The 26,797-nt window shown below is 37.5% G+C and overlaps 1 protein-coding gene across 1 annotated transcript; it reads right to left on the minus strand.

Annotated features, from left to right (window-relative positions):
* Window positions 1-12,301: 12,301 nt before the first annotated feature.
* On the minus strand, window positions 12,302-15,171 carry LOC113350204. The gene is made up of 5 exons (XM_026594314.1): window positions 15,019-15,171; window positions 13,590-14,847; window positions 13,250-13,474; window positions 12,860-13,005; window positions 12,302-12,751 (listed from the first exon to the last, which is right to left on the minus strand). The coding sequence occupies exons 1-5, from the start codon at window positions 15,169-15,171 to the stop codon at window positions 12,302-12,304; spliced, it is 2,232 nt and encodes a 743-aa protein (XP_026450099.1).
* Window positions 15,172-26,797: the final 11,626 nt, after the last annotated feature.

The raw sequence follows: 26,797 nt of genomic DNA on the forward strand, positions 1-26,797 counted from the left end.
CATTTCTTACATCATGATCCTAAGTAAGGAACTAATAGTTTAGGTAGAACAAACCACCATTCCCCACAAAGAAAATGTTTTCAAGCAGCTTTTGCTAAAGCATTGAATGTCTTATTACAAATTTTATAAACAAAACCACAAGACTATAGTTCACTGATGTTACAAATATTTACACATTTTTTAAGTAAAGGGACACTCTGGCATGTAGGAAGACTAGAATGTTGCTGCATATAAGAACCGATATTGACATTATGAGTTTCAAAGATAACCTTTGTCCAGCCGTTAGCTTTTACTATTTTCATTGCTTCTAAAAGAGCTCAACTTTCTGCATGATGGACATCAATAGCTTTTTTTACTGTTCCTTTTACCACGACATATTTTCTTGCATCATTTCTTACTATTATACCAATATCAGCCAGTAAAACATGAGGATTGAAAGAAGCATGAATATTGATTTTCAACACATTCAGGGGAGGAGGATGCCAAACACTATGTTCTGAAGATCTAACCATAATAAAATGAGGAACAATATCAGATGTAATGTCTAAAATGATGAAGATTCGTATAAAAACTAACTAAATAAGGATTAGGTTTAACATTATCAAAAATAGTTCAACATTTATGTTTCCAAGTGAAATGCATTATGAAAACTATAATATGGATACTTGTGACTGCACTGTTGATGTTGATAGGAGAATATGAATGCTGTCAACTCTAAATCCAAGAGAGAACTGTTGAAAACTGCATTATGGTAGAATAATGATGTGGGAAAAACTTTCTCCAGATAGCTTGAGCAAACGGGCAAAAAAGAAACAAATGATCAATATCTTCAACTTGATTCAAATGACAGAGCACACAAATCTTGTCAGATCCATTCATATGTCCAAATAATCTATCTCTAACTGGGAGAGCATTATGAACAACTTTCCAAAGAAAAAGTTGATATTTATGAGGCATTTTGAGTTTTCAAAATTTCAGACAGAACTGAAAGGATATATATATTGAACCAGTGTTGTTATTATCCATTTCATAAAGCATTTTATATGTCGAAGAAGTTGTAAAAACACCAGCATCATGTACTAGACTTAGTACAATTAGATCATCAATCAATGAAGAAAATTAACTCTGATTCGAAGAATCAGCCTCATATTTTAATTATCAAAATTCATTAGTTCTTACAAGCTCAGGGAAGACCAATTAAATACATTCTTGGATCTAAACCAACCAGTACACTAGTAACACATGGAGAAGACGGCTAACTAATTAACTAACAGAATCTCAAAGCAGCCGTTGAGAACTAACGGATAGTAACTGATGAGGCAGACGTGGAGCAGGATGAGGGCCACCAGCCAGAATAAGGAATAGGCCACCAAGAGGGTATGACATTACCTTCCCCTTTAAGACATCATTGTCCTCAAGGATAAAAAATCTGGAAAATGAGCTCTAATACCAAATAGGTCTTCCCAAGTAGCATTTTCTGGAGAGGAGTTGGTCCAATGGATAAGTAGTTGTTGTACTTCAGAACCATTCCTGATGATAACTCTGGAGTCCAATTGATAATGTGGAACTACCACCAGCTGACCTTTATGATCCACCACAGGGAGAGTTGGAGAAGGTAATGCAGAGTGACCAATCTTCAGCTTCAACTGAGACACATGGAAGACAGGGTGAATCCTAGCTTCAGGAGGAAGTTTAATTTTGTAAGCCACCTGACCAATCCTCTGCAAGACTTTGAAAGGACCATAATACTTGGCAGAGAGTTTAAAGTTCTTTCTCAAGGCAATGGAGACTTGCCTGTAAGGTTGGAGTTTCAAATATACCAAGTCTCCAATTTCAAACTGCCTATCAACCCTTTTCTTGTCAGCATAGAGTTTCATCCTCTCTTGATCTTTTGCTAAATTCTCTTTAAGAGTCACCAAGACAACATCTCTTTGCTTCAAATAGGTCTTAACATCAGCAACTGAAGTAGTGATAGTGGAAGGAAAAGCCAAATGAGGAGAGGTATAACCATACAAGGCTTTGGAGGGTGACATTTGTAAGCTTGTTTGGTAACTAGTATTGTACCGCCATTCAGCTAAGGGTAACCAATAGTGCCACTTCTTTGGTTGCTGGCTATTCATGCACCTGAGATAGGTTTCTAAGCAAGAATTCACCCTCTCAGTCTGGCCATCAGTTTGAGGGTGATAGGCAGTGCTTAGATTGAGGCTGGTACCCAATGCTGTGAATAAATCTTGCCAAAAATTTCTGGTGAAAACTTTATCTCTGTCAGACACAATAGAAGTTGGCAATCCATGCAACTTGAAGATGGTATTCAAGAATACCTTAGCAACAGATGCAGCAGTATAAGGATGAGAGAGACCTATGAAATGATTGTACTTTGTCAGCCTATCCACCACCACTAATATCACGTCTTTGCTCTCACTCAAGGGAATCCCTTCAATAAAATCCATTGAGATGTGTTGCCAAGCTTGCTCAGGAATTGGCAATGGCTGTAACAGCCCTGTTGGAGAGTGTTTGTTCCTTTGACAAACATCACAATTGCTGACAAAGGAGAGGACTGCTTTCTTCATGCCGGGCCAGTAAAAATAAATTTTAGCTCTGATGTCAGTTGCCTGGATTCCATATTTCCCTCCAATAGCTGAAGAATGAATAGAAGCAATAATAGTGTGTCTCATATCATTGGCAGTACCTACATAGACTCTGTTCTTGTACCTCAAAAGTCCCTCCTGATAAGTGAAATCTTGTACTGCAGTGGAGTCAACCAAAAGTTGAGGAATTAAGTGTTGAGCCTTAGAGTCATTGATAAGTGCTTAATTTACATGTTTAGAATGTCAATTCCATACTTGTTTTAGCTATAATTCTTGCATATTACTTGTTATTATGATTATTTTCTAGTTTATGTGTCAAATGAGGTGAATCATCCCAATAAGAGTGAAAAAAGGCTACAAAAGAGTTATAAAGTGAATGCCTCAAAGATCCAAGTGTCTAAAGCCGAAAGAAACGGAAGAAGTGCGATGAAAAGGAGCAAAGAATGTCGAAAACATAAGAAGGACTAGAAGATCAAGTTCAACTCATCCAAATTCGGTACTTCTTATCACCATCTTGAATAGAATTCAATTATGAAGAGAACGGCGAAAGAATGAGGTCATTCCGAGTTCGGACGAAGAAGTTGCGGCCAAAACAGTCGAGATGTAAAACTGCAATCTACAGCACAACTTTCGGCATTGCTATGGGGTATTCGACAATGCCGACTGAGACAAAGCTATGGGGTCCCTTTTGACATATTTTGACTTCCAAATCAAGGAAACACGGTCCCGGATGGATTCTAATACCTAGATCTCATAAAAACTATATAAGAGGACTTCCAAAACAATTAGAGGGGATCACATCTCATATTATACTTTTGTTCTACATAAAATATTCTAGGGTTTACCCCTTTAGGGGGAAACCGGATAATTGTGTAATCATGAGTTGCTAAACCTTTGTTTATTAAGGATGAATTCAATGTTCTAGACGTGAAGCTTTATTATTATACAAGTTTGTTCGGAGTTTTTATCATCATCGTTTGTCTTTCCTATATTTAGGGTTTATGAATGATTCTTAGATTGATTTGGGAGGCCTAATAGATTAGTATATTGATTGTTCTAAAGCTAGTAGAAGTTATGAGATAAGTAATTGTCGATTGACTCTCTATACAAGTAGACATTGCAATACCTTGCAGAGGGATTCTGTGGAGCTATTGCGAGTGAAGATAACTTCAGCAAGTGGACCTTGATCTAAGAGTTCAACTACTGGGATCAACCTAAATTCACAAAGCTTAAAGCATTCGATTGGATTACACCTTGAGTGATCTACTACTTGGTGGTTCGTTGAATAGAATCTGGTAGTCGAGAACTTCCGTATCCAGTGATAGAAGGAGTTTTGGAGATAACACTGATCTAGTTGTTTTCCTACGGTTGGTGATGAATGGTTCTAACGAAAGATAGATAAGTATTCTAATCCAGTTATCGCTTGGTAACGGCGAAGGATTCCTTGATCATCCCTTTCTTTTCTTATTTGTTTATTTTTATTTATCTTACAACCAATCCCCCATAGTCTTTTACTTTGTTTTGCTAATTCAAATAACCTATCAATTACACAGCTCTCTGTGGGAATGATCTCTTACTACCGCTATATTACCAGTTAATTAGTGGGAAATATCTTGATTAATTTGTTGTGGTTACGACACGCATCAAATTTTGGCGTCGTTGCCGGGGAGCAGTTGCTAATTTATTTGTTATTTGTATAGCTTGTTTTTGTTTTTTTATATTTTTTTCTTTTGTTCTTGTGAGTCGTCATGTTTCCTTACGAAAATAACATGTACAGAGCACAAGACCCAATCATCATATTATAGTGGTAATCAATATGGTTTTCAATCTCATTCATATAACAACTACCAACCATACCCTACGGAGCCTTATGGATACTCCCATATATATCAACAACCTTATGACGGGTATGTAAGTGAGCAATTACAGGGATGGAAGGATAGTTATACTTCTAATCAGTTGTTTTCTAGTAATGTGCAGATGACAAAGAGTTTGGAACTAAATAATACTGAATCAAGATATACTCCTCTTTATAGTGTTTTTCCTTCACTTAAAGATGAGATAATGTCTAGAAACTCTATTGAGCATCAAGATGACAGAAAACGTGTCAATGTCAGAAAGCTTTTTAAGCGACACGAGCAACTAGAAAAATACGGTGCATCACAAAAGACTCTTGATGAAATTAACAAGGTCATAGAATTGGAATTTGAACGTCGTTTCGATATGGACGATTATGAGGAAGATTCTGATGATGAGGGTGTTGAAGAGATGGAGATTGAGAATGAATCCAAATTGATTGAAGTTGTGGAAGACCCAGTTGAGATTAGCAAGGAATATGATGATGCTGAGATTTTAATTGAAGCAGAAATTAAGAGTTCGATAGAGGACCGCGATATACTTGAGGTAAATAATTCAACAGAAATAAAAGATGAGGATCGCGAACAATGTTTGTCTAATCTTTTACATAATTCTATATCTATTGATCCTTTCCATCCAATTAAAGTATATTCTCAAAGAGTTGTTAATCCATCTTTTAGGAAAATAGCTCACTTAGGATTAGAGTTGTGTGCTTCCAAAGTTTTAACGGATTATTTTGCTTCTAAGTATCCACCACTTGATGTGTTTGATTCTAGTATTGTGCAGGTTCACCAAGCTAAAGAACCTTTTGAAGTTCCCAAATTCTATGTTCTCTATCCACTTTCAAGTGTAGAAAGGACTAAGTGTAGGGGAAACTTCAATAAAGTGATAGCTTCCATATTTATATCTAGTGCTAATATTTTTGTGAAGTTGTTACTAGAATTGCAGATTGTTTTCTGGGTGGACTACCATATTTTCAGATTATTGGTTTATGGACGATAACAAGAAGGTCAGGTTGAGGACGTTAAACTAAGCGCTGCATGGGAGGCAACCCATAGGTTTTCTATTTCTATTTTTTTTGTATTTATTTTTCTTCTTTTGCATATCATATTAGGATTTCCCACCTTAATTTTACTTAGGACGAGTCAATTACATTGAGGACAATGTAAAGTTTAAGTGTGGGGGAGTGTTTGGATATTTTGCATATAGAGTTTTTAGCCTTTTTGAGTCAATTTTTCAATTTTTTTTGCATAAAAACCTTCAACTTGTAGAGATTTTAGAGTCACTAGCATACTTTTAGGTATGTTTACATAGAGAATTCTGACCGACATAACTGAACTTGGAAGTGTTAGGTAACTACGTTGGATTTCTTGCTTGTTAGAGTGTTAAATAATGGATTTAATCACGCCGGTGATGCAAATTAGGAGCAGGGAGAAATGCATTATTAGAGTTGTTGATCAATCATTAGTGGAGACTACCTATTTTCATATCAACTGAGACACCAAACCAGATTTCTTTGTAGCTGACTAAAGAGCTTTCTTTTGAGTGTGTGTCACCGTACGTTAATTCCGGGTAGTATGGTGAGCTACCCAACCTCCCACCAATATAAGCACTACTCTTTGATCTCTTGAGTGCTAAGTTTGTCAATCATGAGGGTGACGTCTATAGATGAAAACCACCTTCTTGTAGTTTGATTTGCAGTTAGCACCATTCTCCCTCTTGCCAACAACAGGTCCATAGAAACACCATCATCATCAATAAGCGGAGCGACATCAAAATCTACAAGGAAAGTTGAGACGTTTGAGGTTTACAAGCAACAATATAAAGAAAAGCAAAAATTTCGTATCCAACTAAAGCAACATACAATGAGCAGATTTATATATACATGTTGAAGACTTGCAATACAATGGTCGGAATTCTATATCTAAGTATGAAAACTTATTTACAAGAGCGGAGATTATCATAAGATGAGAGTTATTGAAGTTTATGATACAAAGACAATACAAGTTGTGAAGATTCAAGTGGTAAAGTACTTCTTTCATGGCCATGTTAATTTTGATTTCATTTTTATTTTTTTAGTTGCAATCTTAAAAAAAAAAAAAAAAAAAAAAAAAAAGAGAAAATACAAAAAGATTTTCATTTAGGTTGTTATTTATTCAATAAGGTCATGGGGAAGAAAAATATATAAAGAAGTTTCAAGCAACAAGGAAATAGAGGAAAAGAGTTACAATTGTCAAAGTTTTATGAAGTTCAAGAGTTTATCATCTATAATTGAAGACCAAGAAGATGAAGAAGACGACTTGAAGACTACGTTTCTATTGGATGTTGTGGGAGTAGTGTTATCATCATTGCAATCAGAAGTGAAGGTGGTAAGTACTCTCATCCTCGATAATAATGGTTTATTTCCTTTCTTAAAGATCATCAGAAAAATATCTTTATTTTCCACGATTTTGTGGAGTCTCCGGAAATAATTCGGAAGGTCTCCTTCCCACCATTCAATGTGTGTAGGATTATTTTTTCATTCCTACCTGCACACATGTGAGACCCATAAAAAAGCCGTCTTATTGAGTGCAATTATCATAAAATCCTTTTAAGTGAGGCAGAAGTCGAGGCGAAATGCTTATTAATCGCTCTCAAACACGCGTTCTCTCGTTATGATGTGGTTATTTCTCACTCAACATTAAGAATGAGAATATGTTCTTTGGTATTTCTAACTTCTTATTACTAGCATGCAGAAACTCTATGTCCTCATAGATCTTTGGATGCTTGGGAAGCTGGAACGCTTTGAAGTTGGAGTAGGTTTTGTGGGTATATCTCTTGTAAGCACTCACGAGACTATAACTCGTCCATTAGGGACACCTAGGGGTTTAAAGGCTTGTTATACGCGCTAAGAGTAACCGTATCCTCGACGACATGGAGTTGTTGTACTTTAGGTAGTTTGTTCGAGGACTAGCAAACGCTAAGTGTGGGGGAATTTGATCAGTGCTTAATTTACATGTTTAGAATGTCAATTCCATGCTTGTTTTAGCTATAATTCTTGCATATTACTTGTTATTACGATTATTTTATAGTTTATGTGTCAAATCAGGTGAATCATCCCATTAAGAGTGAAAAAAGGCTGCAAAAGAGTTATAAAGTGAAGTTCTCAAAGATCCAAGTGTTTAAATCCGAAAGAAGTGGAAGAAGTGCAACGAAAATGAGCAAAGAATGCTCAAGATCATAAGAAGGACTAAAATACCAAGTTCAACTCATCCAAATTAAGTATTTCTTATCACCATTTTGAACAGAATTCAATTATGAAGAGAACGGCGAAAGAATGAGGTCATTCCGAGTTCGGATGAAGAAGTTACGACCAAAACAGTCGAGACGTAAAACTGCAATCTACAACACCACTTTCGGCATTGCTTTAGCATACCGAAAGTTGTCGTATTTCAGACAGAGAAGGTGTATTTTTGAGCACAACATTCGGCATTTCTTTGGGGTATTCGACAATGCCGACTGAGACAACCCTATGGGGTCCCTTTTGACGTATTTTGACTCCCAAATCAAGGAAACTTGGTCCCCGGATGGATTCTAATACCTAGATCTCATGAAAACTATATAAGAGGACTTCCACAACAATTAGAGGGGATCTCTACACATCTCTACATCTCATATTATACTTTCGTTCTTCATTAAAAACCTAGGGTTTACCCCTTTGGGGGAAACCGGGTAATTGTGTAATCATGAGTTGCTAAACCTTTGTTGATTAAGGATGAATTCAATGTTCTAGATGTGAAGTCTGATTTATTAATACAAGTTTGTTTGAAGTTTTAATTATCATCGATTGTCTTTTAAATATCTAGGGTTTATGATTGATTCTTAGATTGGTTTGGGTGCGCAACTAGATTATTCTATTAATCATTCTATTGCTAGTAGAAGTTATGAGATGAGTAATCGTTGATTGACTCTCTACACAAGTAGAAATCGCGAGACCTTACGGAGGGATTCCGTGGAGCAATTGCGAGTGAAGACAACATCAGCAAGTGGACCTTAATCTAAGAGTTCAACTACTGGGATCAACCTAAATTCACAAAGCTTAAAGCGTTCGGTTGGATTACACCTTGAGTGATCTACTACTTGGTGGTTCGTTGAATAGAATCTGGTAGTCGAGAACTTCCGTATCCAGTGATTGAAGGAGTTTGGGGATAACACTGATCTAGCTGTTATTCTACGGTTGGTGATGAATGGTTCTAACGAAAGATGGATAAGTATTCTAATCCGGTTAACGCTTGGTAACGGCGAAGGATTCCTTGATCATCTCTTTCATCTTATTCTCTTTTATTATTTTTATTTTACTTTCAACCAACACCCCTTTCACTTTGTTTTGCTACCAAATAACCTATCAATTACACAGCTCTCTGTGGGAATGATCTCTTACTATCGCTATATTACCAGTTAATTAGTGGAAAATATCTTGATTAATTTGTTATGGTTACGACACGCATCAAATTTTGGCGCCGCTGCCGGGGAGCCGTTGCTAATTGATTTGTTATTTGTTTTAGCTTGTTTTTTTTATTTTTGTTTTTTAAGTTTCTCTATTTTGTGAGTCGTCATGTTTCCTTACGGAAATAACATGTACGGAGTACAAGATCAGACATATGATAGTGGTAATCAATATGGTTTTCAATCTCATTCGTATGAAAACTACCAACCATACCCTACGGAGCCTTATGGATACTCTCATACATATCAACAACCTTATGACGGGTATGTAAGTGAGCAATCAAAGGGATGGGAGGATAGTTATGCTTCTGATCAATTGTTTTCTAGTAATGTGCAGATGACAGAGAGTTTGGAACTAAAAAGTTATGATACTGAATCAAAACCTACTCCTCCTCATCATGTTTTTCCTTCACTCTTTCCAAAAGAGGAGATTGTGCATAACGGTGGAAAGCGTGTTAACGTCAGAAAACTATATGCGCGATACAACCAACTGGAGGAAGTCGGTGCATCACAAAAGATTCTTGATGAAATTAACCAGGCCATAGATATGGAATTCGAACGTCGTTTCGCTATTGACGATTTTGAAGAGGATTCCGATTGTGATGATGAGATTGCTTAAGAGATTGAGATCGAGAATGAAACCAAATTGATTGAAGTTATGGAAGACCCAATTGAGCTTGGAAAGGAACATAAAGATGCTGAGATTTCGGTTGAAGCAGAAATTGAAAGTTTGATAGAGGACAACGATATACTTGAGGTAAATAATTCACTAGAGATAAAAGATGAGGATATCGAACAAGGCTTGTCTAATCCTTTGCGTAATTCTATATCTATTGATCCTTTCCATCCAATTGAAGTAGTTCCCAAAAGAGTTGTTAACCCAGCTTTTAGGAAAATACCTCACTTAGGATTGGAGTTGTGCGCTTCCAAAGTTTTAACGGATTATTTTGTTTCTAAGTATCCACCACTTTATGTGTTTGATTCTAGTATTGTGCAGGTTCACCAAGATGAGGAACCTTTTGAAGTTCCTGAATTCTATGTTCTATATCCACTTCTGAGTGTAGAAAGGACTAAGTGTGGGGGAAACTTCAATAAAGTGATAGCTTCAATATTTATATCTAGTGCTAATATTTTTGTGAAGTTGTTACTAGAATTGCAGATTGTTTCTGGGAGGACTACCAGATTTTTAAATTGTTGGTGTATGGCCGATAACGAGAAGGTCAGGCTGAGGACGTTAAACTAAGCGCTAAATGGGACGCAACCCATAGGTTTTGTATTTTCTATCCTTTTGTTTTTATTTTTATTCTTTTGCATATCATATTAGTATTTCCCATCTTGATTTTACTTAGGACGAGTCAATTACATTGAGGACAATGTAGAGTTTAAGTGTGGGGGAGTATTTGGATATTTTGCATATAGAATTTTTAAAATTTTTGCATAAAAAACCTCCAACTTGTAGAGATTTTAAAGTCACTAGCATACTTCTAGGTATGTTTACATAGAGAATTCTGACCGACATAACTGAACTTGGAAGTGTTAGGGAACTACGTTGGATTTCTTGCTTGTTAGAGTGTTAAATAATGGATTTAATCATGCCGGTGATGCAAATTAGGATCAGGGAGAAATGCATTATTAGAGTTGCTGATCAATCATTAGTGGAGACTACCTATTTTCATATCAATTGAGGCACCAGACCAGATTTCTTTGTAGCTGACTAAAGAGATTTCTTTTGAGTGGGTGTCACCGTCCGTTAATTCCGGGTAGAATTGTGAGCTACCCAACCTCCCACCAATATAAGCACTACTCTTTGATCTCTTGAGTGCTAATTTTGTCAATCATGAGGGTGTCGTCTATAGATGAAAACCACCTTCTTGTAATTTGATTTGCAGTTAGCACCATTTTCTCTGTCGCCAACAACAGCTCCATAGAAACACACCATCATCATCAACAAGGGAGTGACATCAAAATCTACAAGGAAAGTTGAAGACGTTTGAGGTTTAAAAGCAATAATTCAAGGAAGAGCGACATTTCATATCCAAGTAAAGCAACATATACATGAGCAGATTTTTATATACATGTTGAAGACTTACACATAAAGAGCAAAATTTTATATCCAAGTATGAAGACTTATTTACAAGAGCGAAAAAAAAATCAAAAGATGAGAGTTATTAAAGTTTATGATACAAGACAATACAAGTTGTGAAGAATCAAGCGGTAAAGTACTTCATCCATGGCTATTTCCATTGTTAGTTTTGTATTATTTTTCTTGTCTTCAAAAAAAAAAAAAAGACGAGAAAATTTGTTATATTGTTTTATTTAATAAATCCTTGGGGAAGGAAGAAAAATCTATAAGGAAGTTTCAAGCAACAAGGAATATAGGAAAAGAGTTACAATTTTCAAAGTTCTACGAAATTCAAGTGTTTATCATCAACAGTTGAAGACCGAAGATGAAGACCAAGATGAAGAAGACGAGCCGAAGGAAGACGTCTCTAATGGATGCTGTGAGAGTGGTGTTATCATCATTGCAATCAGATGTGAAAGAGGTAAGTACTCTCATCCTCGCAATAATAGTTGATTTCCTTTCTTAGAGATCATCAGAAAGTCTTTATTTTCCACGATTTTGTGGAGTCTCCAGAAATTATTCGGAAGGTTTCCTTCCCACCATTTAACGTGTATAGGATTTATCTCTTCATTCCTACCTGCACACACGTGAGACCCATAAAAAAGGCGTCTTATTGAGTGCAATTATCATAAAATTATTTTAAGTGAGGCAGAAGTCGAGGATAAATACTTATTGATCGCTCTGAAACACGCGTTCTCTCGTTATGGTGTGGTTATTTCTCACTCAACATTTAAGAATGAGAATATGTTCTTTGGTATTTTTAAATTCTTATTACTAGCATGCAGAAACTCTATGTCCTCATAGCTCTTTGGATGCTTGGGAAGATGGAACACTTTGAAGTTGGAGTAGTTTTTGTGGGTATACCTCTTGTAAGCCCTCACGAGACTATAACTCGTCCACTAGGAACACCTAGGGGTTTAAAGGCTTGTTGCACATGCTAAGTGCAACCGTATCCTCGACGACAGTCATCAGTGTAACTAAGGATTAAATCTTGTGCCCACTTGGGTGTAGTAAACAGTAAGTAGATTGCAGTTTGAAATGTCATGTGATCTTCTGGAAAGAGCATCAGCCACTTTGTTCTCCACTCCACTTTTATATTTGATCTCATAAGTCAAAAACCAACAGTTTCATTAACCATTTTTGTTGAAGTGTAGTAGTAATTTTCTGATCCAGAAAACATTTAATGCTCTGGTGGTCTGTCTGGATGAGAAACTTGTGACCCTGCAAATAACCTCCACTTCTTCATTTCCTAGACTATGGCTAGTAATTCTTTTTCATAAGTAGATAAGGCCAATGCCTTAGGACCAAGTGGTTTACTGAAAAAACAGATGGCTCTGCCCTCTTGCATCAACACAACACCAATACCAACTCCACTGGCATCAGTTTCCAGTACAAATTGCTTGGAAAAATTTGACAAGGCCAAGACAGGAGCACTGACCATTGCATCTTTGAGATTAATGAAGGCCTGAGTGGCTGCTGGAGACCATGAGAAGGAATTCTTTTTGAGCAAATCTGTTAGAGGTTTGCTTATGGAACCATAATGCTGCACAAACTTCCTGTAATACCCTGTGAGTCCCAAGAAGCCTCTCAACTCCTTCGATGTGCTTGGTTGAGGCCATGTGGTCATGCTAACAACCTTAGCTGGATCAACAACTACCCCTTGAACAGTGATAATATAGCCAAGATATTCAAGTTCAGTCTAAGCAAAACAACATTTAGAGAACCTAGCATACAATTTATGTTGCCTGAGCAATTGTAAGGTGACTTCCAGGTGTTGAAGATGAGTAGATAAATCAGGACTGTAAACCAATATATCATCAAAAAACACCAAAATGAATTTCCTAAGATAAGGTTGAAAGATTTCATTCATCAAGGCTTGAAAAGTGGCAGGGGCATTAGTGAGCCCAAATGGCATAACCTTGAATTCATAGTGTCCATGATGGGTTCTGAATGCTGTTTTAAAAATATTAGAAGGATGAAACAAAATTTGGTTATACCCTGATCTCAGATCAATCTTAGTAAAGACTCCGAAACCAAATAATTCATCCAGCAACTCATCTATGATTGGAATTGGAAATCTATCCTTAATAGTGATGTTATTCAATTTCCTGTAACCCATACAAAATATCCATGAATTGTCTTTTTTCTTCACTAAGAGAATGGGAGAAGCAAATGAACTATGACTGTTGCATAATACCAGTAGCAAGCATTTCCTTTACCAATTGTTCAACCATAAATTTTTGGATGTAGGGACATTTATAGTCTCTCTGGCTTGGAGGAATTGAATTTGGCTTGAGTGGAATGGTGTGGTCCAATTTTCTGGTAGGTGGTAAGTCAGTGGGTTCTTGAAATACATCCTCATAAGAATGTAATAACTGAGATATGGCCTGAGAAATTGGTTGGGAGATAGTGGTAGGAGTGACTGAAAATAATTGGCCAAACAAGCCATGAGTGTTTGAAAAATTCCTTAACAGCTTGGCTTCTCATCATCATGAGAGAAGAAGAATTTTTGACACCAGTTAAAGTAATCGTCTTACCTTGATGTTTGAAAGAAATGCTGATTTTGGAAAAGTTGAACATTACATTACCTAATCTTCTCAGCCATTCTGCTCCCAAAACTATATCACAACCACCCAAGGGAAGTAGTCTCAAATCTCCACTGAATTGGTAATCTTGCATAAACCATTGTAGTTGAGGAAAAACTCCATAACTGACAGTCCTTTCTCCATTAGCCACAGTGACCAACAAGTGTGCAGTAGAATGGATGTCACAATGCAACTTGGTGGCTAAAGCAAAGTCAATGAAGCTATGTGTACTCCCAGTATCAATTAGTATATAAATTTTCTGCTTCTTAATAATTCCTGGAATTCGAATTGTGTCACTAGAGATGGTACCAGTGAGAGCATGTAAGGAGATTTCAATATCAGATTCTACTGGTGTGTCAACTGCCTCTTCAAAAACTTCTTCCTCTACTGGTGCACTCTCCATATCAGAAGCTTCAACACTAAGCATGAATAATTGTTGTCTCTTACACCAATAACCTTGTTTGTAAGGTTCATCACAATTGTAACACAAGTCTTTAGCCCTTCTAGCTTGCATTTGCTCTTGAGTTAATCTTCTAATAGGAGGTATAGTGGAAGAATTTGTGGAAGTATTGCAGGTATGAGAAGTAGGAAAAGGTTTGAAAGTGGATGGTGGGGACTTAGGTGTAATGGGAGTGGTGATAATGGGTTTTGGAGGAAATTGACTATGAGAGAAAGCTCTATTTGTAGAAAAAGAACTGGTGATGGGTTTTGAAAATGGCTTAGTGGTTTTTCCATAAAGGGAGCACTTCTGTTCCTCTAGACGAGCTAATGAAAAAGCCTCCATGAGAGATTGAGGATGAAACATTAAAACAGAACCACGGATTTCCTCCTTCAGACCACTAATGAAACTCAGTATAAAATAATCCTTTATAAGATATTGGTTCTTGGTTAGCATAAAAGCCTTGAGAGTTTCAAATTGTTCAAAGTATTCTTCAACAGAATTAATCTGCATCAGTTTGTTGAAAGCTCCAACATAATTATCATTAAAAGGGTTTTCAAAACGAGTACAGATACCAACACATAAGTCATTCCAAGTAATAGTAAATTTACCGATCTGAAAATTTAGGAACCATTGATCAGCTCGACCATCAAAATGAAGAGAATCTATACTTACTCGTTGTCCATCATCAGTTTTATGGATCTGAAAGTAACGCTCACATTTTTGAATCCATCCTCTTGGATTTTCACCATCAAAGTGAGGAAAGTCGAGCTTCGGCAGACGATAAGAGTTATGGTTATCTCAGTGAGAAATTAACGACCCAAAATGAATTTCACCATGATGACCATTAGATCCATAAGCTCTATTAGATTCACCATCACGGGGATACGCAGGAATCTGATGTTTAACTAGAAGTAATAGTTCAGATAGCTGAGAATTTACCTGGGCAATTAGAAGATCGTTAGTTTCGAACTTCTCTTTGATATGAACAAAATTTTCCTCCAGACGATGGTCTAATTTAGACAATTTGTCTTCAATAGCAGAAAATTTCTCAGTAGTAGTTTCAGATAATTCACGCACAGTCGTAACGCCCATCGTAAGGTCAGAACGGCTATGATACCAATTGTACTAGACTTAGTACAATTAGATCATCAATTAGTGAAGAAAAGTAACTCTTATTCGAAGAATCGACCTCAGGTTTTAAGTATCAAAATTCATTAGTTCTTACAAGCTCAGGGAAGACGAATTAAATACATTCTTGGATCTAAACCAACCTGTACACTAGTAACGCGTGGTGAAGACGGCTAACTAATTAACTAACAGAATCTCAAAGCAGCCATTGAGAACTAACGGATAGTAAATGATGAGGCAGACGTGGAGAAGGATGAGGGCCACCAGCCAGAATAAGGAATATGCCACCAAGATGGTATGACACATCAGTATACGTCCAGATAAGAATATCTTGTGGATCTAACGAATGGGAATACTAAGGATGGAATTCACCTGATCAGTAGTAAATAGTTGACGCATAAGAGGGATATTCCACTGCACTGAATTAAAATCAATCAACTGAGATACCCAATGATATTTACTCAGATTCAAATCATCCCATTCTTGAATTTCCGTAGACATAGATGGAATCCAATTAAAGGTCCAGATATGGATAGTAGAGCCATTTCTAACTTGCCATTTAGCATATTTCATAATTATTTGAAGACCAAGACAAATACTCTGCCAAATCCATTTTGAAAAAGCGGAGGTACAACAACCACACCCAATGTTTCGATTAACAATCTGTATGGACTAACTCCAATATACTTTCAAGAGAATCAACTAGACTCAATCTTAATAAAGTATATCAAAGAGTTATATCTTTCTTTCTTGATTCAGTTCTTACTCAAGAAAATAGCAATCTACGAGTCTAATTGAATACAAGAGAAATCACTTAAATGGTACCAAAGACCAATGTTCAAGTATAGATCAATGACAATCAACAACCAAAGGTCGGATTTCCCAATTGATTGATTCAAACGCACAACCTGTGATATTCCAATTATATAACAAAATATAATGCGGAAAAGAAATAACACAAACACCAGAAGTTTTGTTAACGAGGAAACCGCATATGCAGAAAAACCCCGGGACCTAGTCCAGATTGAACACACATTTTATTAAGCCGCTACAGACACTAGCCTACTACAAACTAACTTCGATCTGGAATGTAGTTGAACCCCAATCAATCTCACACTGATCCAAGGTACAGTTGCGCTCCTTATGTCTCTGATTCCAGCAGGATACTACGTGGTGGGCCCTGGAAAGCGTATAAAATTGAAGTGAAATGAAAACGGGCCTACAGTAATACCGCAAGTGCACGGTCGTCAGTTGTAGCTCGTGCAAGTACGGATCGATCCACAGAGATTGGGAGTGTTTGGAGTTTCTAGCTATTTGGGCTCTAAATTGGCTATTGGGCTTCTAATTGTGCTTTGGGCTTAGTGGGTTTTTGGATTGACTGTGAACTTATGGGCTTTTGATCTTTTGAGTTGCACTGGGCTTTGGGCTAACAGTGAATTGGGCTCAATGTAACAGTGAGCTTTGGAGCAGCAGCAGACAAGGCTGGGCTGGAGAAGAAGCAGCAGCAGCAGTGGTGGCTTCAGCAGCAGCAGAAGCAGTGCACAGCAGCAGCAAAAGCAGTGCACAGCAGCAGCACACCAACAGCAAGTAGTAGCAGCAGCAGAACAAGGCAGTGAATGCAGTAACAAGAACAGGAGAAACACAAGAGAAGAAAGAGCAAATAGTGGCAGTGAAACTGTGATATTTACAAAGCAATGAAGATGGTAGTGAAATAATGAGGCAATGGATGATAAAACAATAAACACAAGGTAACAGTGAAGTAAATTTGACAGTACAATGAAACTACAAGCAGAGAACAATGGAACCAAGGCCTAAGCCAAGGGCAGTGGAGATGGTGAAGGTGAGCAAGAACAAAAAATGAAAGGCAAAGTTGGGAGCCTAGGCATACAACTAGAGTGGGAAGAGAACCAGCTTGCTCACAGTCACTAGTGAGCACTAGTTTCTCCCCACTGCTCAATCAATCCAATGCTTCAAAGGCTTTAGCCTAACATTCACACAAAACAGTAAACATCACAGAGATAACATAGTAACATACACAAATCAGGAGCATTTACAGTGAAATTAAACAGTGCAACATTCTAATTAAACTATCCTAACATAGATTAAACAATGAAACATTAACAAAATTTACAAAATAAAATTAACAGTAACACAGACAATTAACAGCAAACACTAAGAATAAAATTGAAAATTGAAATTAACTGAATTTGAAATTAAAACTAACCTAAACATGGAATTAAACAATAAAGTATGGAATTGAAATTTGGACAGTGGCAGCAAATGAAGAACCCTAAATTAACAGTGAAATTAAATTAACCCAATTAGGGGGTGTCTCGGCTAACCAAGAACAAAATTTAACATCCTACATCACTTCCCTTTTATAGCTTACAACAAAATACAAAACCCTAATTCGAAACCCTAATTTTTTGGGGAAAATCAAATTCGACATACCCATGTGTGAATTCTGCTCGACCCATGCCCTGTTGATGTTCTACTGCTCCTCCTCTAGCTCTTGTTGCGTTGTTGGCCTAGCCCTAGACTTCTGTGAACCCTAGCTTCTCTCACTATCGAGTTTGCAGCATCAGGACTCGATGCTACAGACGAGAAAGGGAGAGACAAGGGTGGTGATTGACTCCTGAGTTTGTCGGGGGAAGGTGGTAGTGGTGGTGTTCGAGGTGGAGATGGAAGAGATGGTGGTGATGGATTTGCAGAGCTCTGCAAATTTTTGGGAAGAAGGGGAAGAACTCGATGGAAATGGGATTAGGGTCTGTTTGTTTGGGGTGTAGGTGTTCGGTTGCTAGGGTGTGAAACAGGTGCAGCGGAGTTTGATGATCTGCGACAAGGAGCGATGGATGGGAAGATGGTAGGTGGATCCAACGGCGATACGGAGGTAAGCGTGGAGCGACCGTCGGATGAAGGGATTTAGCAAAACGGACGACCCAAGATGGAGATGGGCGTTGCGATGTAAAGCGGGGGCTTCGGAGTTTGATGTGCGATGATGGAGCGACCGTAGGATGCTGAAATACTTCGATCTGACGGCTGAAATCCGAGACGGGCTTGGATAGTGGAAATGTGTTTGAGTAAGGGTTTTGGGCCTTGGGTATGCCAAGCCCATATCTTCTTTAAGGACAATTCTTCTTCTTCAAGCCCACTTCTAGCCTTTTGGTCTTGTGCACAACATTCTTCGCGGCTTTCTTGTGTAATTCCTCCCGGCTTTTCACTACTTTTCTGCTCTTTTCCGCTCTGCTATTCATCCAAACTTTATTTATTACCTAAAAATGCAAAATTAAGTAAGAAAAATATTTATTCTTGAAAACAATGAAAATACAGAATATGGGATAAAATGTAGAATTAATGCACAAAAGATGAGTTAAATGCCAAGAAAAATATATAGAAATATGCACTTTTTAGCACTCATCAAATACCCCCAAACCTGAATTTTACTTGTCCTCAAGTAAAACAAAACTAAGGAAATCCTACCTATACCACTGTCGCTGGTCTCTCGAATGCATTTAGCGTATGCACTAAGCCTTTTAAACCACTAAGTGTCCCTAGTGGACGAGTTGAAGTCTCGTGAAGGTTTGCTTAGAACGTACCTACAAAGTTCTAGGTCAAAATATAAGCTCAGATTCCATCAAATGTGACATGTGCAAGTCAGTTAAGCTCACAGCAAAATGGAGATGTCAATCTAGCTATCGAAGGCACAATCCTAGCACTGATAACAAATAAGGACATGTGATAAGAGTGTAAAGTGTATCTACACATGTGTAAAGAAAGATCGGATGTTATGACTACTAATCACCAAGAGATAGTTTCTCAGGCTAAGAACCAAGGTCGAAATCTAGCTAGCTGTCCGGACTTTACGAGAATTGTGAATGAGTAGGAGGTGTTTCACAATTACTCGCGTTGTACATCAATGGCATACACCCTTCCTTGCTTATTACAATAAAACACAAAAGATGACTATTTACATGACTCTTATTTACATTGACTACTCTCTTTTATTTTTGGAACAAGAGAGGATGGAATTGGTAAACACTTGATTTTTTTTTTTTTCTGTTTTTTTTTTTTTTTTTTTTTTTTTGATTGTTTTTTTTTTGAATAATACATCATTTTTTTTTTGATACAAGGAAACACTTTTGATACATAAAAAAGAAACAAAAAATTACATGACACTTTGCAAGAGGTAGCCCTTTTTGATGCACCCAGTTAAATTCGATGGTTGTCTTTCTTAATGTAACCTCCACCTTCTATCCCAACCAACCAAAGAACAAGCTAGTCAAGTTTCGTTCAGTATTCTAAAGTGATTGGCAATCGTGACTTCCTATCAAACACCTTGAAGATCGAGGCCATACATGTATTGGTAGATCGTGCGCGTGCAAATTTCTTATCACTATGTGAATTGTGCTAGAATCAGGGTGCCTAAATATCTAGACTAAGACTCCTAATAATTACATATTTGCACAAGAGTCAACATTTCAAGGTAAATGAGCTCCATTTTTATGTTTTTTTCAATTTTTTAATTTTTAAATTTTTTTTTTTTTTTCATTTTTCATTTTTTTTTTCAAAAAGAAGGAGTTCTTGTTTTCAATTATGGCATATTATCAAAGTATCTACTTTTCACCCCCAAACCTAAACTAAACATTGTCCTCAATGTTTCAAAATATGAACAAAATTAGATACAACATATGAAGAGGATCATGTTGAGTAGAGAAAAAGGAAAGAGAATACCCGATTTCGGCGAAAGCAATATTAGAACTCCGTTATTCAAGGCAAAAATCCATCATATGTCAGCCGAGATCATATTGGATTAGCAAATATATACAAAAAACAAAAAGGGTTTTTAAGAAATTTTATCTACTGGATTATATACAAAAATTCACCATACACTAACAATCTAAAGAGTTGAGGATCAACCCAAAAGACAAAGTGTAGAGGTTTCAACAGCTTCACACAATAATAATGATAGGCATGCAAGTGAAGCTGCGAAACAAAATGAGCTACCACCAAACCTGGATTTTTCAACGGATAAATTTTGGAAACAAAATCTCGCAGTTTTGGGGGTTCATCATGTACAAGGTCTAACTCGAAATGAACTTGCTAGGGACGGGTACACATGCTAATTCCAACTGTGGTTCCTCAAATGTATTATACTTAGATGCAAAATAGTCCAAGAGGACTTGGGAAGCACACAGTTCCAATCCTAGATTAGGGACTCTCAGAAAAGTCGGTTTGACAATATGGGTACAAACCAAATCTAGGTTGGGTGGAAGGCCATCAGATTGTGACTTATGTAGGACGATAGGCACATCATTACTAATCACATCAACATCTCCTAAGTCTTCTACACGTGTCACAACATGCTTACCATGCTCACACAAATCAGAATCATCAACATCATCAGAAGAATTATTCTCATGCATCGGCAAATCAGGGAAACATCACAACGTGACCCAGGTAGAGAATCAGACACAACAATTATATTTTCATGCATATTAGTGTCACAGAAGATTCATATTACCTATCATCTTCATAGACAGATTGCACATGCTCAAATCATATCAACATCATGTATGAATATAGAAGAAACATCATTCATGAAGGTCGAGGCGAGAAGCCTAATGTTTTAACCCAAAGGTTCCACAACATTTTCAGCATAGACATTTTTCTAACATATCATCATAATCATCATAATCATCATCATGGTAGCATGCATATTGGTCCTCATTAACAGTGGTGGTGTCATTAGTCGATTCATGTTCCTCTAAATTAGGTTCATATTCAACATTATTTACATGAATGGGACTAGACACTTCATTAGGGACAACATACATTTCCTCATGAATTTCCTCCTTTTGTAGGTGAAGCAAAATCTGATCTATATGCATGAATTCGTGATGTAGATCTATCATAGTCTTGCTTGCAGAGTCTTAAAGCTTCTGTGGTGGAGTCTAAATTCATGGGAGTACCAAATTCTTCATGTTCAAATTGTGGTGAATGGTACATGTGTGCATGGTCATTAGGGTTTACAAAATATTGATCGCAACCCTCAAAGGATTGATTATGGTCCCAATGACTACCATTCTCACAATTTATGGGCATTTCATACCTTGGATTTTCTCTAGATTGCCTAAAATTATGCAAAATATGACAATTCTCAACAGGGTGGTCTAAACTACCACATGCGGGACATGCATAGATTTCAGGTTGCCTAAGAAAATTAGATGTGACAGATTCCTCATGTGATTGCATTTCTAAAGCTGTGATTCGAGCTTCTATTTGATCCATAAGTGATGATTGTGTGAGTGAGGCTCTAGCAGAATGTTCATTTTCACGTTGCGATGAATGATGCATGTATGAATAGTCATTAGGGTTCATGTATTGAGGCTCGGGACTTTGAAAATGTCCATTATAATTCCTATAACTATTGACATCATGGAATGGGAGGATCACAATGTGAATTTGGCCCGTAAGCAAGTTCTCTAAGTGTTTTTGTTTCCACTCCCCGAAGCAGGCCAAAATCTAGACATGATTGGCTCAAAAGCTAAGTAACTATGTACAAAGCTCAGAATTTGGTTTTTAAAGGGTTTGGATTTTTGGGAAAAATTTGGTTTTGGTGGGAGACATTTTTTTGGTTTTTTAAAATTTTGGGAGCAAGTTTGGTTTTAATGGGTTAAAGAAGAAAAAATTTGGTTGTTAAAATGGGAGCAAGTAAAATTTGGTTTTTGAATGGGAGAAAAGTTTTGGTTTTTGGAATTAGGAGCAAAATTTTGGTTTTTTTTTTTTTTTTTTTTTTCAAAAGAAAATAAAATTTGGTTTTTGAATGGGAGCAAGCCCACTGTTGGTTTTGTGTTTGCTTTGGCTCAGCTGGTTTGAAAACGTTTGGTGAAACTGAGTCCAAAATCTCGGCCTAGAATTTGGGTACTCGGCCCACTAACGATTTAACCTAGCGTGATCGGTTACAAGCTCAGCTGGGTTTAAAAACCCAGAATACAAAATACCAGTCCAAATTAAACAAGCTCACAAAAATTAAATACAAGCCCACAAATTAAACAAACAAGCCCACAGAAATTAATTACAAACCCAACAGAAAATAAAAAGCCCAAAAATTGGCTTTAATATTACAAGCCCACAATTAAAAATTGGAAGCCCACAATTCGGGTTCTCTGAATGGGTTTACCTTTTTAGCACAGCCCAGCTGCTCTGATATTGTTGCAAAAACCCAGTTGGGCTTTGGTTCTTTTCCTTGGTGGCGTCCCAGCAGAGGAAAACAGGTTCAGAACAGCAGGCCCAACAACAAATGAAGTGAAGCAGATGCAGATGCAAATGCTATGCAGTGAAATGCAAAAATAGCTAATAAAACTACAAGAAAAACACAACACCAATTCCCGGCAGCGGCGCCAAAAACTTGGTGGGCCCTGGAAAGCGTATAAAATTGAAGTGAAATGAAAACGGGCCTACAGTAATACCGCAAGTGCACGGTCGTCAGTTGTAGCTCGTGCAAGTACGGATCGATCCACAGAGATTGGGAGTGTTTGGAGTTTCTAGCTATTTGGGCTCTAAATTGGCTATTGGGCTTCTAATTGTGCTTTGGGCTTAGTGGGTTTTTGGATTGACTGTGAACTTATGGGCTTTTGATCTTTTGAGTTGCACTGGGCTTTGGGCTAACAGTGAATTGGGCTCAATGTAACAGTGAGCTTTGGAGCAGCAGCAGACAAGGCTGGGCTGGAGAAGAAGCAGCAGCAGCAGTGGTGGCTTCAGCAGCAGCAGAAGCAGTGCACAGCAGCAGCAAAAGTAGTGCACAGCAGCAGCACAACAACAGCAAGTAGTAGCAGCAGCAGAACAAGGCAGTGAATGCAATAACAAGAACAGGAGAAACACAAGAGAAGAAAGAGCAAATAGTGGCAGTGAAACTGTGATATTTACAAAGCAATGAAGATGGTAGTGAAATAATGAGGCAATGGATGATAAAACAATAAACACAAGGTAACAGTGAAGTAAATGTGACAGTACAATGAAACTACAAGCAGAGAACAATTGGAACCAAGGCCTAAGCCAGGGCAGTGGAGATGGTGAAGGTGAGCAAGAACAAAAATGAAAGGCAAAGTTGGGAGCCTAGGCATACAACTAGAGTGGGAAGAGAACCAGCTTGCTCACAGTCACTAGTGAGCACTAGTTTCTCCCCACTGCTCAATCAATCCAATGCTTCAAAGGCTTTAGCCTAACATTCACACAAAACAGTAAACATCACAGAGATAACATAGTAACATACACAAATCAGGAGCATTTACAGTGAAATTAAACAGTGCAACATTCTAATTAAACTATCCTAACATAGATTAAACAATGAAACATTAACAAAATTTACAAAATAAAATTAACAGTAACACAGACAATTAACAGCAAACACTAAGAATAAAATTGAAAATTGAAATTAACTGAATTTGAAATTAAAACTAACCTAAACATGGAATTAAACAATAAAGTATGGAATTGAAATTTGGACAGTGGCAGCAAATGAAGAACCCTAAATTAACAGTGAAATTAAATTAACCCAATTAGGGGTGTCTCGGCTAACCAAGAACAAAATTTAACATCCTACATCACTTCCCTTTTATAGCTTACAACAAAATACAAAACCCTAATTCGAAACCCTAATTTTTTGGGGAAAATCAAATTCGACATACCCATGTGTGAATTCTGCTCGACCCATGCCCTGTTGATGTTCTACTGCTCCTCCTCTAGCTCTTGTTGCGTTGTTGGCCTAGCCCTAGACTTCTGTGAACCCTAGCTTCTCTCACTGTCGAGTTTGCAGCATCAGGACTCGATGCTACAGACGAGAAAGGGAGACAAGGGTGGTGATTGACTCCTGAGTTTGTCGGGGGAAGGTGGTAGTGGTGGTGTTCGAGGTGGAGATGGAAGAGATGGTGGTGATGGATTTGCAGAGCTCTGCAAATTTTTGGGAAGAAGGGGAAGAACTCGATGGAAATGGGATTAGGGTCTGTTTGTTTGGGGTGTAGGTGTTCGGTTGCTAGGGTGTGAAACAGGTGCAGCGGAGTTTGATGATCTGCGACAAGGAGCGATGGATGGGAAGATGGTAGGTGGATCCAACGGCGATACGGAGGTAAGCGTGGAGCGACCGTCGGATGAAGGGATGTAGCAAAACGGACGACCCAAGATGTAGATGGGCGTTGCGATGCAAAGCGGGGTCTTCGGAGTTTGATGTGCGATGATGGAGCGACCGTAGGATGCTGAAATACTTCGATCTGACGGCTGAAATCCGAGACGGACTTGGATAGTGGAAATGTGTTTGAGTAAGGGTTTTGGGCCTTGGGTATGCCAAGCCCATATCTTCTTTAAGGACAATTCTTCTTCTTCAAGCCCACTTCTAGCCTTTTGGTCTTGTGCACAACATTCTTCGCGGCTTCCTTGTGTAATTCCTCCCGGCTTTTCACTACTTTTCTGCTCTTTTCCGCTCTGCTATTCATCCAAACTTTATTTATTACCTAAAAATGCAAAATTAAGTAAGAAAAATATTTATTCTTGAAAACAATGAAAATACAGAATATGGGATAAAATGTAGAATTAATGCACAAAAGATGAGTTAAATGCCAAGAAAAATATATAGAAATATGCACTTTTTAGCACTCATCACTACGCACTTGATTCCCTTAGATGATCTCACCCACAACTAAGAGTTGCTACAACCCGAAGTTGAAGACTTTAATAAACAAATCTGTATCACACAGAAAAGTCTATGGTAATAGATAAATCTGTCTCCCACAGAAATACCTACGAGTTTTGTTCCGTCTTTTGATAGATCAACGTGAACAGGAACCAATTGATAACCCGGACTTATATTCCCGAAGAAAAACCTAGTATTATCAATCACCTCACAATAATCTTAATCGACATGGCAAAAGAAGATATTGTAGAATCATAAACGATGAGACGAAGATGTTTGTGATTACTGGTTCCGCATCGTTAACACAACAAATTAATTACTTCTTTCCACACAATTAACTAGTAATATAATGGCAAGGAATTCGTTCCCACAAAGAGCAAGGAGTTTCTAGTTGTTAAAAGTAACCGAAATGGTTTTTTGTTTTTAGATTTTAAATTAAAGTAACTAATAAAAGAAAATAGTAATACTTTGCTGTAAATAATAATAAATATTAGTTTAAAACAATAAGGAGAAAGATGACTAGGGAATCATTCACCGTCACTGAACCGAAGCTTAACTAAATAAAATTTTATTTCTTGTTGAATTTATATTGTTACCAACCGTAGAATAGCAATAACCTCTGCTATCCCCTGGATTCCTACTGTCACTGGATATGGAAGCGCTCGACTACCAGATTCTATCCAACCAACCCACAAAGAATAAGCTCTCAAGGTGTAAATTAGTCGAATGCTTTATACTATGTGAATCAGGTTGATCCTAACATCAAACGCATAGGCTCGGTCTGCTTACTAGTGTTATCTTTACACACAATTGCTTAACAAAATCCCTCTGTCGGCTCTTGCGATTTACTACTGTGTAAAGAGTTGATGTGACAATTATACGTATCATACAACTCTAAACTAGTAGAAGAAATATTGATTGGTTAATTTAATTGATCATTTTAAATAACCATTCAATATTCTTAGACATTAAAATTAATAAATATACTCAACAATAAAATAAAACTTGAAATAAACGTGGTTAAAGAAAATAATGCTTCATGGTTCGGGACTTTGAAATCATCCCTAATCAATTAAAAATTTAGCTACTCATAATTAGAAAAGCACTAGCAAACAAATAAAGAAGAAAGAGTTAAAATGGAACTACTCTCTCTGTTTCTCGTTACAAATAAAAAATGGCTCAATGAAGAAGTAAGGAAGCAGTGCCGTAAGATGAAATTTTCCAATGTCTTTTATAGCCAGCGAACCCCCTCCACCGATCCATAAAACCCGCAGTGGGAACGGATAAAAACTCCTATCCGCCTCTGTCACTTCCTTCGAGGAAACCCCGCTACTGATAACTGTACCAAGTCAGTAATACAGGTTATCTGTTGGGAAACTAATTATTTCTGCTACGATGTTACTTGGAGTAAATTAATAAGATGTACAAGCCTTCTCATTGGACCAAGACGTAGTGGGACCTTTGTAAATTGATGTGCCTTCTTTTAACTCCAAATGTACGTCCAGCTTGATGTTTAGTGATACAGCAAATCACTTTCTCCAAAACTTGTGGGACCCGCAAATTATGTCAGCACCAACAACAGCAAACCATCTTCCCTGCCATGATCATCAACCCGAGCTCCAATGGTAGAAGCGTCTCCATCATTACCAATCAAACCGCACGTTCGTGATCATCAAGAACTTCTCCATTACTGCCATCATCCCAAAGCTCCGAGCTTCGTTCTCTGTTCTTTTGATCAAAGCTCCATCACGATCACTCCATCTTCCGTCAGCAACAATTAATCACCAATGGCAGCTGCAAATTCCATCACTGGCCCATAGCACTATCGCTGCCATCGAACTCCATTACAACATCTTCTCTTCATCAACAACATCATCGTCTCCAAGCTCGGGTTTAATGGCAGCA

Source organism: Papaver somniferum, chromosome 1 (genome assembly GCF_003573695.1).
Source record: "Papaver somniferum cultivar HN1 chromosome 1, ASM357369v1, whole genome shotgun sequence".
In the NCBI taxonomy this organism is placed as follows: Eukaryota; Viridiplantae; Streptophyta; class Magnoliopsida; order Ranunculales; family Papaveraceae; genus Papaver; species Papaver somniferum.

Excerpts from the sequence above, each read along its gene's own strand:
- LOC113350204 (XM_026594314.1), bottom strand. The coding sequence starts at position 15,171 with ATGGGCGTTACGACTGTGCGTGAATTATCTGAAACTACTACTGAGAAA. Across the intron at positions 14,848-15,018 it reads ACGATCTTCTAATTGCCCAG|CTCGACTTTCCTCACTTTGA; the intron begins GTAAATTCTCAG and ends CGTCTGCCGAAG. Across the intron at positions 12,752-12,859 it reads TGTTTTTTGATGATATATTG|ACTGAACTTGAATATCTTGG; the intron begins GTTTACAGTCCT and ends TGTTTTGCTTAG.